General features: G+C 43.8%; 1 protein-coding gene across 1 annotated transcript in view; it reads right to left on the bottom strand.

Annotated features, from left to right (window-relative positions):
- Positions 1–13,202, bottom strand: part of CA3 (carbonic anhydrase 3) — a 64,637-nt gene that overhangs the window by 47,983 nt on the left and 3,452 nt on the right. Inside the window, exon 4 of the mRNA XM_040354567.1 lies at positions 8,764–8,856. Coding sequence (XP_040210501.1) covers positions 8,764–8,856 — 93 coding nt within the window. The remainder of the gene's footprint in view (positions 1–8,763; positions 8,857–13,202) is intronic.

The raw sequence follows: 13,202 nt of genomic DNA, 5'->3' as shown, positions 1-13,202 counted from the left end.
GCCTGTATACCATACGTCATACGTGCACGTTCATTCTTACACCTATACGATTACCCACCACCGTCTGTGGGTACACTAGCCTTGAGTGTTCAGTTCAATTGCCTGTCTCTGCGCGGCAGGTTACTCAGGCTCACATGCCAGTCACACTGGGTGGGGGTGTCATCGGGGTCATTCATGCGCAGCGGTCTTGATGTTCTGTTCTTATATAGGTAGGTTCATAGGGTGTTGTTGTTGCATGTCTGTTTTCTGTCTTGTCTAGGTTGTATCTGCGCACCACCAGTTCTTGTTTTCTTCCATTTCTGTCGGTCGTGTCATCATCCCTTTGGGTCCGGTCTATCAGTCCTTCTAGTTATGTCTGAGCCATGGGTGTTCCTTGTCGGAGGCGGTGGTGAAATCTCCTATGTCTGATTTTCTGACGTCCCTTCTATGGGTGCTTGCAGCCAAGTCTATCAGGTAGGAACAGGTTTCGGGTGTTGACATGGTCCATGGTAGGTTGTTACTGCCGTAGCGCATGGGCCTCGTCCTTCTGCTCCGTCAACTTATTCATCAGGTATCCAGCACTTCAGGCTCCTGTCAGTTGTCATTTTTGCAACTCACCCACTCACTTTCCACATCAAGTATGGGTAGGTCAGGGGTTGGAGGTTCCTCACAAAGCTAAGTTTGGCGTCCGGTTGTAGTTCGTGGTTAGGTATGGTTGCAAGGGCTTCTCGGGCCAGTTCTGGTTCAGTTGCCCCCAAGTATCCTCGTAACATTAACGCTTCAGGCTCTCGGCTGGGTTGTCGCAGGCAGCAGGCTCGAACCAATCTTCCTCGGGGCATTGGTCGAATTCAGGGGCTGCTTCACGCGTTCGACAGGGGCTTCCTTCTTTCACAGGTCATGAGTCTGTAGCTTCTCCGGTCATAACGGCTACTTATCAGGTATGCGTACGGTTGCCATCTGAGCGCGTGCTGCTTTACTTCCTGGTCGCTTATCTACCCCTCCCCACCTAGATATGGGTCTTTTTTGCCCTCTTTCCGGCGTACCTACCAGCGGGCCAAAAGCCACACTCCAGGCCATTGGTGATTAGGGTTATCGCATCCCTTACTCGAAGACTCGGATTACAAGTAAGAAGGCTGGCCGCAGGCCAGCCTGTATTTGTGGGAGGAGTCTGAGGGTACTTAGGACTTCCTCCCGGTCAGGGCTGGGTCGCCGTGGGTTTCTGGGCCCACCCACCCATTCCCTCAGCTTTCATATATTCTCATTGTACTTTTCTTATTCAGGGTATGCCCTCTTTCCCGCGTACCTACCAGCGGGCCAAAAGCCACACTCCAGGCCATTGGTGATTAGGGTTATCGCATCCCTTACTCGAAGACTCGGATTACAAAATATAATGTAATAAAATATACAGTTTGAACTTATCTTTATGTTTTTGTATTTATTGCTAAATTCACAAGCACCTTAACCACTTGCCGCCCGCCAATGACATATTGATGTCAGCAAAGTGGTTGTAGAATCCTGACTGGACATCATATGATGTCCTCAGGATTCTGAGCCGCTGCGCGGCGATCGTTGTTGCAGGGTGTCAGTCTGACACCCCGCAACACCGATCAAGGTAAAGAGTCTCTCATGGAGACTCTTTACCACATGATCAGCCGTGTCCAATCACGGCTGATCACGATGTAAATAGAAAAAGCCGGTAATCGGCTTTTCCTCACTCGCGTCTGTCAGACGCGAGTAGAGGAGAGCCGATCGGCTGCTCCTGTGACAGGGGGGGTTTTGTGCTGATCGATTATCAGCACAGCCCCCCCCCCCCGAGGATGCCCACTGGACCACCAGGGATGGCCACCAGGGATAAAAAAAAAAATGGATGCCACTCTAGACCACCAGGGATGAGGAGGACACAAAAAATGGATGCCAATCAGTGCCGCAATGGATGCCAATCAGTGCCCACAATGGGCATCACTGATTGGCAGGCATTGTTTGGCACTGATTGGCATCTATTAGTACAACACATACAATAGTGCCCATCCGTGCCACCTATCAGTGCCCATCCATGCCGCCTATCAGTGCCCATCCCTGCCGCCTATCTGTCCCTGTCCGTGCCGCCTATCCGTGCCCATCCGTGCCGCCTATCCGTGCCCAGCCGTGCCGCCTATCTGTGCCTATCTGTGCCACCTATCCGTGCCCATCCATGCCGCCTATCCGTGCCGCCTATCAGTGCCCATCTGTGCCGCCCATCAGTGCCGCATATTAGTGCCCATCAATGCCACCACATCAGTGCTACCTCATCGGTGCCCATCAGTGCCGCCTTATCAGTGCCCATCAGTGCAGTACCATCAGTGCCCATCAGTGAAGGAGAAAACGTACTTATTTACAATGTTTTATAACAGAAAAAAAAAAAAAACGTTTTTTTCCAAAGTTTTCGGTCATTTTTTTTTGCAGAAAATAAATATCCCAGAGGTGATCAAATACCACCAAAAGAAAGCTCTATATGTGGGTACAAAATTATAAAAATTTAGTTTGGGTACAGTGTAGCATGACCGCGCAATTGTCATTCAAAGTGCAACAGCGCTGAAAGCTAAAAATTGGTCTGGGCGGGAAGGTGTATAAGTGCCCTGTATGGAAGTGGTTAAAGTAAATGTAAACCCAATTTTTTTTTTTGCTGTCACAATATAGAGTATAAGATTTCCTATCATCTGTGCCCAGTGTTGCCACAAATAGTTAATCCAGCTCTGAGCAATCCTCTTTTCTTTTTTCAGTGAGATAAACGGACAAATAGGAGAAAACTTTTGTCCGTTCTTCCCCCTTGCTGTGAGTGACAGGTCATTTACATATCTCATGCACAATCCAGGGACAGGCATTATTTTTTAATTCCCACCCTCACTCCTTTTCTGCAGTCATGTGGTTACTTTTCTGGATTTTGATTGGATGTTAGTGATCATAGCAGAATTTAGTGTAAGAAATACATAGGAGAAAATGCATGTTGACAAGGGGAGTGTAGACGTGGGCGGGGAGTCTACTGACATCACAACTCCACCCACCGAGCTCCAGACAACAGATCCACCCACAGAATCTACAGTTTTTCAATTCTTATAACAGACAGAGGGGAGACATTTGACAAGTAAGGATACATGCAGGAGGCATCTATATCTTCTGAGTGGACGTTCAGGAAGCGGCGCATTCCTGATGCGCTCGTGTCACCCGGACGCGGTGCATCTCAGATCGGCAGAAGGGCTCTGTGATTGACCCTCCTGATCACTTGACGGCTGTGTCCAATCACAACTGTCATGTCATGTAAATAGAGAGACGGTTGTTTTTTACAGCTTTTTACACACTGATCACCAGCTCAGTGTCCCCACACAATGTTAACACACAAAGTCCCCAAAATAGTGTCCCCAAAGCACATGTCCCCACACAGTAAAAACACCTGCCCCCCACATATATAACAGTAAAATCATATGTGCCAATGATCATCTGCACACATATATCCGTGATCACCTGTGGAGTGTCGTGCTTGCCCCCTCCCTTGGACTAAGGGAGAGTCAGGACGCTCTCTACGTTGCAGATAGAGAAAGGAGCTGTGTGTTAGTGGGCATCCTGACTCTCCTGTAGTCCAAGGGAGGGGGCGAGCACGACACTCCACACCAGGGAGAAAGCCTTGCATTACTGTGTGGAGTTACAGACAGAAGAACAGGAAGTGAGGATTTCTCAGAAGAAATAAGGACATTTAAAAGCAAAATCGAAAGATGAGGTAAGTGAAGGAGGACTGCACTAAGGTAAAGGGAGCTATTTAGGGAAAAATTACCTTTACAACACCTTTAAACCCCAAGACCTCCTACTGCAGGCATTGCAGCCATAAATGAGTTATATACCCAAACCAGCTGTATTTAGGCCCTATACCATGGGTATTTAGGATAAACTAAAACCATGACAGTAGCTATAGCAGAATATAATATAATCTGTGGAATGCAGGAATAGATGCAGTATTACAAAGTTCTGTGAACTGTGTGCTTTCCAACAATCAAAAAAGAGGTGTGGGGAGTTACAGATCAATTCTCGCCACAATAACCTGCCAAAGCTCTGTGTCCTTGCAGCATGTAGCCGGATGATGCAAAATGTAACAATCAAGATGCTCTGTTTAACAAGGAACAACAGATACTTAGAATCTGTTTCCATTCCAGTTTAGTCCTATCCACATTGTACAACAACCTTGTGCAAATGTACCAATCTAGTAGACACTCCAGCATCCAGCAACAAAATACAGCAGGTACACAGGTTCTCTGTATTAATTGGTGCGGTGTGTGTCATTATTGCACACCTGTTCTCTTCTGCTAATAGTACATTTAGTGCTACAGGGCGGCCCTCCTGTGCAGAATCACGTGTATATATATATATATATACAGTGGGGATCGAAAGTTTGGGCACCCCAGGTAAAAATTTGTATTACATGTGCATAACGAAGCCAAGGAAAAAATCTCCAAAAGGCATCAAATTACAGATTAGACATTCTTATATGTCAAAAAAAGTTATATTTTATTTCCATCATTTACACTTTCAAAATTACCGAAAACAAAAAAAATGGCGTCTGCAAAAGTTTGGGCACCCTGCAGAGTTAATATCTTGTACTGCCCCCTTTGGCAAGTATCACAGCTTGTAAACGCTTTTTGTAGCCAGCCAAGAGTCTTTCAATTCTTGTTTGAGGTATGTTTGCCCATTCTTCCTTACAAAAGTCTTCCAGTTCTTTGAGATTTCTGGGCTGTCTGTCACACACTGCTCTTTTAAGGTCTATCCATAGATTTTCAATTATGTTGAGGTCAGGAGATTGTGAAGGCCATGGCAAAATCTTCCGTTTATGCCTCTTGATATAATCCCCCATGGATTTTGAGGTGTGTTTAGGATTATCCATTTGTAGAAGCTATCCTCTCTTTAACTTCAGCTTTTTCACAGATGGCATCAAGTTACCATCCAAAAATTTGCTGAAATTTTATTGAATCCATTTTTCCTTCTACTCGTGAAATGTTCCCTGTGCCACTGGCTGCAATACAACCCCAAAGCATGATTGATCCACCCCCATGCGTAACAGTTGGACAGAGGTTCTTTTCAATAAATTCTGTGCCTTTTCTTCTCCAAACGTACCTTTGCTCATTCCGGCCAAAAAGTTCTATTTTAACCTCATCGGTCCACAGAACTTGTTTCCAAAATGCATCGGGCTTGTCTATATGTTCATTTGCAAAGTTCAAACGCTGATTTTTGTGGTGAGGATGTAGAAGAGGTTTTCTTCTGATGACTCTTCCATGAAGACCATATTTGTACAAGTATCTCTTTATAGTGGAATAGTGTACCACAACTCCAGTGTCTGCCAGATCTTTCTGGAGGGATCGTGCAGTCAAACGTGGGTTTTGAATTGCTTTTCTCACAATCCTGCGAGCTGTTCTTGGTCCTCCAGATCTTGCTTTAACTTCCACTGTTCCTGATGACTGCTATTTCTTAATTACATTCCGAACAGAGGACATTGACATCTGAAAACGCTTTGCTATCTTATAGCCTTCTCCAGCTTTGTGAGCGTCAACTATTTTCAGTTTCAGTTTTCTAGACAACTGCTTAGAAGAACCCATGGTGCTGATTGTTGGGGCAAGGTCAGATGAGTCTGGGCATTTAAAACCTTTGAGATTGACATCACCTGGTCTTCCCAGACGATGACTGAGAACAATCCATGACACTGGCAGGTCTCAGCTTTGCAAAGGGGGCAGTGCATGCTATAAATTCTGCAGGGTGCCCAAACTTCTTTCCTTGGCTTCGTTATGCACATTAATACAAATTTTTACCTAGGGTGGCCAAACTTTCGATCCCCACTGTATATATATATGATTCTGCACTTCCGCCTACATGGGGCACGCCAACAGGCTGCTTCTGCTGAAGCCAAACTGAAGGTGCCTGGCACTGGATGTCCACTGGCACCTGCTGATCATCGGGCAGAGACTTACAAACAGAGCTCTGCCTATGTAAACAAGGCAGATCTCCATTCTGACACGGGGGGAAGGGATGGATTTTGCGTCCCTGCAAATTAGAGGGTAAAATCCATTACTTGCCTTAGTAAAAGCACATACAGCGCATAAACACTGGCTAGGCACACATTTTACCCTGTGATCACCCTAGATGTTTAAACCCTTCCCAGCCAGTGTCATTAGTACATTGCCAGTACATTGCCAGTGCCAGTGTCACTGGTTCCCGCAAAGTGTCAAAAGTGTCAGTTAGTATCCAATATCGCAGAACCGCTATAAGTCGCTGATCACCGCCATTACTAGTGTAAATAATAAAATAAATTACATAAATATATACAGTACCATGGTTTGTAGACCCTATAACATATGCGTAAACCAGTCAATATATGCTTACTGTAATTTGTTCATTAAAAACATGTAGCAGAATACATATTGGCCTAAATTTATGAAGAAGAATCCTCTCATGTGTGAGAATACCTTGAAGCACCAGTCCATCCTAAACCAGTATTTCAGATTCTGGAAGAATTTCATCCACCTATTGAGCTCTAATTCATCCCAAAGGTGTTCTATTGGGTTTAGGTCAGGAACCAAGGAAGGGGCCTTAATATTGAACAAATATGAGACGCTCAATATTAAGGTTTACATACACTACCATTTTCTTACGTGTTTTCTGAAACTCATAGATTTTTCTTAACAGCTGACAAAATTATACATTTAAAAAGTATCAATAAAAAAAAAATGTAAAACCAAAACTTTTTCAATGCAATAAAATATAATGTAATAAAATATACAGTTTGAACTTATCTTTATGTTTTTGTATTTATTGCTAAATTCACAAGCACCTTAACCACTTGCCGCCCGCCAATGACATATTGACGTCAGCAAAGTGGTTGTAGAATCCTGACTGGACATCATATGATGTCCTCAGGATTCTGAGCCGCTGCGCGGCGATCGTTGTTGCAGGGTGTCAGTCTGACACCCCGCAACACCGATCAAGGTAAAGAGTCTCTCACGGAGACTCTTTACCACATGATCAGCCGTGTCCAATCACGGCTGATCACGATGTAAATAGGAAAAGCCGGTAATCGGCTTTTCCTCACTCGCGTCTGTCAGACGCGAGTAGAGGAGAGCCGATCGGCTGCTCCTGTGACAGGGGGGGTTTTGTGCTGATCGATTATCAGCACAGCCCCCCCCCCCCCGAGGATGCCCACTGGACCACCAGGGATGGCCACCAGGGATAAAAAAAAAACGGATGCCACTCTAGACCACCAGGGATGAGGAGGACACAAAAAATGGATGCCAATCAGTGCCGCAATGGATGCCAATCAGTGCCCACAATGGGCATCACTGATTGGCAGGCATTGTTTGGCACTGATTGGCATCTATTAGTACAACACATACAATAGTTCCCATCCGTGCCACCTATCAGTGCCCATCCATGCCGCCTATCAGTGCCCATCCATGCCGCCTATCAGTGCCCATCCATGCCGCCTATCCGTCCCTGTCCGTGCCGCCTATCTGTGCCCATCCGTGCCGCCTATCCGTGCCCAGCCGTGCCGCCTATCTGTGCCCAGCCGTGCCACCTATCCGTGCCCATCCGTGCCGCCTATCCAAGCCCATCCATGCCGCCTATCCGTGCCGCCTATCAGTGCCCATCTGTGCCGCCCATCAGTGCCGCATATTAGTGCCCATCAATGCCACCACATCAGTGCTACCTCATCGGTGCCCATCAGTGCCGCCTTATCAGTGTCCATCAGTGCAGTACCATCAGTGCCCATCAGTGAAGGAGAAAACGTACTTATTTACAATGTTTTATAACAGAAAAAAAACAAAACGTTTTTTTCCAAAGTTTTCGGTCATTTTTTTTTTTTTTTTGCAGAAAATAAATATCCCAGAGGTGATCAAATACCACCAAAAGAAAGCTCTATATGTGGGTACAAAATTATAAAAATTTAGTTTGGGTACAGTGTAGCATGACCGCGCAATTGTCATTCAAAGTGCAACAGCGCTGAAAGCTAAAAATTGGTCTGGGCGGGAAGGTGTATAAGTGCCCTGTATGGAAGTGGTTAAAGTAAATGTAAACCCAATTTTTTTTTTTGCTGTCACAATATAGAGTATAAGATTTCCTATCATCTGTGCCCAGTGTTGCCACAAAGAGTTAATCCAGCTCTGAGCAATCCTCTTTTCTTTTTTCAGTGAGATAAACGGACAAATAGGAGAAAACTTTTGTCCGTTCTTCCCCCTTGCTGTGAGTGACAGGTCATTTACATATCTCATGCACAATCCAGGGACAGGCATTATTTTTTAATTCCCACCCTCACTCCTTTTCTGCAGTCATGTGGTTACTTTTCTGGATTTTGATTGGATGTTAGTGATCATAGCAGAATTTAGTGTAAGAAATACATAGGAGAAAATGCATGTTGACAAGGGGAGTGTAGACGTGGGCGGGGAGTCTACTGACATCACAACTCCACCCACCGAGCTCCAGACAACAGATCCACCCACAGAATCTACAGTTTTTCAATTCTTATAACAGACAGAGGGGAGACATTTGACAGGTAAGGATAAATGCAGGAGGCATCTATATCCTTATAGATCAGCACTATGGCAGTAGTTTAGAAAGGATGAGAGTGGGTTTACATACTTTAAAAATCCCACTTTTTGATTTATATTTTTCACATTTTCATTAGGTCTGTGGTGCTTGCAATACCCACATGCCATATTTGTATTAGAAAATTATACATTTAGAAGTTATTCACTTGGCTTAATAACTGACACTTACCTTTAGGAACACTGAGATTATAGCCACCCCATCTGGGTTTTTCTTGGCTTCTGTAATGTTGTTATATTTTGAATTCCAGTGCACAAACTGAATCTGAAATAAGAATTTCTTTTGTTTAGATTGGATAATAACATTTTGGTCAAAGTGTCATGCCGCGTACACACGATCATTTTTCGGCATTAAAAAGAAAAAAAAGTATTTTGGCATGTAGAAAAAACAAAGTTTTTCCAACTTCATCATTAAAACGACGTTGCCCACACACCATCATTTTTAAAAAATGCTCTAGCAAAGCGCGGTGACGTACAACACGTATGACGGCACTATAAAGGGGAAGTTCCATGCGGATGGCGCCACCCTTTGGGCTGCTTTAGCTGATTTTGTATTAGTAAAAGACGATTCACGCTTTTCTGTCTGTTACAGCGTGATGAATGTGCTTACTCCATTATGAACGGTAGTTTTACCAGAACGAGTGCTCCCGTCTCATAACTTGCTTCTGAGGTTTTTAATGTCATTTTAGCCCACACACGATCATTTTTTGCAACCCGAAAAACGACATAGTTTAAAATGTCGTTAAAAAATGCAGCATGCTCGAAAAAAAAATTGGGCGTTTTTCAGAAGCCGAAAAATGATGTGAAGCTCACACACAATCATTTTAAATTACATTTTTTTAAAACTACGTTTTTTTCATGCCGAAAAATGATCGTGTGTATGTAGCATTAGACTGGCAGAACTATAAGCCTATTTACAACCACTGCTAGGGAGTGTGTATAGGAAACCATACTTTATAAGGGACTACTGTATATACTGTATAGAAAAGTCTACTTTATAAGAAAGTAAGTATATATAGGAAACTACACTTTATGTATATGGGACTGTATATAAAAAAAGTCTACTTTATGTATAAGTATTAGAGGAAACTATACTTTATGTATAAGTGAGTGTATATAGAAAATGATATTATATTGTATGAGATTAAATACATATTCTTCAAAAAGTTCTGTGACTTCCTGGCTATCTAATTTAGGCTACGCAAACCAGTCCTATCTTAATTTACATACGCCTTCATGCCCACATGAGAATCACACATCCTTGGTCTGAAGTATAGTGACTTTCTCTGTCACCACAAAAATGGTTCATGTGTTCTTAAAAAAACAAAAGCCAATTTTACCTCCTGTTTTGGCAATAGCAGAAAAGGGTTGCTGTTGCTGTTGCATCTGCATCGGCGAGATTCATCCTCTCTATTTTACCTGATAACCTCTATTGCTACGTGTGAAAGAGGCAAAATCTAAAATTGTGAGTTTTTACTGGAACAAAAGTAGATGGGAAACCTTGAAACATGGACATCTGGCAACTGTCAGGAACAAAAAAAAAAACTTGAATGGTTTTACCATTTCCTACTCTCAAGCCCTGTACACACGGGCTAGAATCTCGTCAGGAATAAAACTTTGTTTTTCCTGACGAGATTCTTGGCAAGAATCTCTTGCCGCCCCAGTGTACAAACACTCCTTTCAAAAGAACCGCGGTTCTCGTGAAAGGCAAGAACGCTGTGATGCCAACGTGTACGACGAGCTTGCGCTCGTCACATTCAATGCCGTTGCCGCCATCCTGCTGCACCCTACCTATGCCTACGAAGCTACCGCGCATGCCTTAAAGTCATTTCGGGCATGTGCGGGTTTCCACGGTGACAGGTAAGTATACACACTCTCGGGTTTCTCGGCAGGAAAACACTGCCGAGAATCACGACGAGAAAATAGAGAACATGTTCTCTATTTTTCTTGTCGAGATTTTAGGCAGTTTTCTTGACGATAAACCTCAAAGCCTCGTACACACGCACGGTATACTCGGCAAGAAAGCTCTGCCAGCAGTTTTCTTGCTGGTTCTTGCCAAGTAAACCGAGCGTGTGTACGAGGCTTCAGGGCTGGGCTGAGACAGAAGAGTGACCTGCCTTGTGTGCAATGCTGTGTGGGTTGCAGCCATATCACCCAGTCATCTCTTCCTGTGCCAGACTGTGCAGTAAAACTGATAGCTTGACATTAAAATGAATGTAAACCCTCCATACACCCAGTGAAGTGAACAACCTCAGATGATACACAGGGATGAACCAAATCTCCCTACATAGGTTTTACATGTATATCTGCTGTCTTCACATTTATATACTGTTTAGAAAGTTCAGATCGTGTTAGGAGATTTTCTCTTCTTCACACAGAGTGTGATGTCTGGGCATACAGCCAAGATAACTAAAATTGCTGATTGGAGGAAAGGCACACACCGCCTCTCCACATAGGCAGAGACTCTCAGAGGTGTTTTGTAATAGGACCTTCTCCCTGCTAATCTATTTTAGCATTGTCCCTGGACTGGAGATTCAGGCTGCTTTTGTCTAAAGTGTCCGAGAATTTGTAAAGAGTTATCAGGCTGATAACAGAGGAACAGCTATAGGACTTAGCTCATTGAAGAGAGATAACAAAATACTGCAGATATATGTGCCCAGCTCAAATTTCATGAAACAGGTTTACATCCATTTTAACTCTTGCTCTACCCAAATACTGAACATAATAACCAACACTAAAGTAACCTCAGCAGCAACATATATTCCTCATTGAGCACATGGAGTATCATAATTAACACTTCCAATCCCATGCTGAGATCTAGCAGTCTTGCAATCTCAGCATTGGAAATACTGACCAGGTTTTCTCTGCCTATTTCCTTAAAATATCAGTTAGTAGTTTATTACAATTGCCTGCAACTCTATCATACTTTTTCTTCTTTTGTTTCTCCGGCATTGAGCCTTGGCCAAGCTCAACTCTCTCTGCAAAAAAAATGCTGCATGAAACCTTGTTTAAAGCCCAACTCCTGGCTTGGAACCTCCCTGTTCATGCGTGCCTGTCCTCTATCTTCCTACTGGAAAGCCCCTGACCCCTTAAATAAAAAAATGATGCATATCTTTTTCCAGGTGTATTTGGTCTGATCCTGTGATGTCACAGCTCCTCTTCATCCTCTTCTTGCTCCATCAATAGTTTGATCCTAAATGCTGTAGAAAGTGAAGAGGTGCCATGTAATGATGTGGTGCCGCTTTCGGCAGTATGTTCCTGTAAGTTTACGGTGGAGGAGGACCCTTGCCGACCTAGGCTCATAGGAAGTGGTCTGTACTTGGGCTTAAAATCCTTAACTTTTTTATAGGGTTCTGCCATGTTATCCATTTTCTTCTTTTATACTTGATCTGCTAGATTATACACATTTTTCTGGGAAAGGCTGAAGGTCCTGCTCTTTTTAATGCCCTTTTTTATTCATATCTTTTTGCAGGTTGGATCTCCAAAACTGAACAAAACTTCCTATACACTTCTATCGATGCATCCAATAAAGAGGAATGATAGCCTCTGGATTTCAAACACTAAAATAGCTCTAGATATCAATTTACAACACAGTGGGGGAGATTTACTTAGACCCGGTTCACACTGGGGTGACTCGTCAGGCGACGCAGCCGCCTGACAAGTCGCGTCCCATTCTAGTGAATAGAACCGTTCTAATAGGAGCGACGCAAGTCGCTCTGACTTAGAAAAAGGTTCTTGTACGACTTCGGGGGCGACTCGGGGCGACTTGCATTGACTTCTATACAGAAGTCATTTTGCAAGTCGCCTTAGAAGTCGTCTTCAGGTCGCCTGGCCGAGTCGCCCCCGAAGTCGTGCCGCCCCTGTGTGAACTGGCTTTAAACGTGGTGCACACAGAATCTGGTGCAGCTGTGCATTGTAACCAATCAGCTTCTAGGTTTTATTGTCAGAGCTTATCTGAACAAGCTGAGGTTAGAAGGTGATTGGTTACTATGCACAGCTTCACCAGATTCTGAGCAGACAGTTTTTGTAAATATATATATATATATATATATATATATATATATATATATATATATATACACTATATTACCAAAAGTATTGGTACACCTGCCTTTACACTCATATGAACTTTAATGGCATCCCAGTCGTAGTCCGTAGGCCCACCTTTTGCAGCTGTAACAGCTTCAACTCTTCTGGGAAGGCTGTCCACAAGGATTGGGAGTGTGTCTATGGGAATGTTTGACCATTCTTCCAGAAGCTCATTCGTAAGGTCAGGCACTGATGTGAATGAGAAGGCCTGGTTTCCAGTCTCCGCTCTAATTCATCCCAAAGGTGTTCTATCGGGTTGAGGTCAGTCAAGTTCCTCCACCCCAAATTGCTCATCCATGTCCTTATGGACCTTGCTTTGTGCACTGGTCCGCATTCATGTTGGAATAGGAAGGTGCCGTCCCCAAACTGATGCCTAAACATTTTTCACCTTAATGCAAGGGATGCATTAGGTAAAATATGTTTAGGCTTTACAACCACTTTAAGATTTCTCTTTACTGGAACTAAGGGGCCAACCCCATCCCCTGAAAAACAACCCCACACCATAATCCCCCCTTCACAAAA

This window comes from Rana temporaria, chromosome 5, assembly GCF_905171775.1.
Source record: "Rana temporaria chromosome 5, aRanTem1.1, whole genome shotgun sequence".
Classification (NCBI taxonomy): Eukaryota; Metazoa; Chordata; class Amphibia; order Anura; family Ranidae; genus Rana; species Rana temporaria.
Note: the sequence above shows the minus strand (reverse complement) of the source record. Positions and strands in the feature narration are given on the sequence as shown.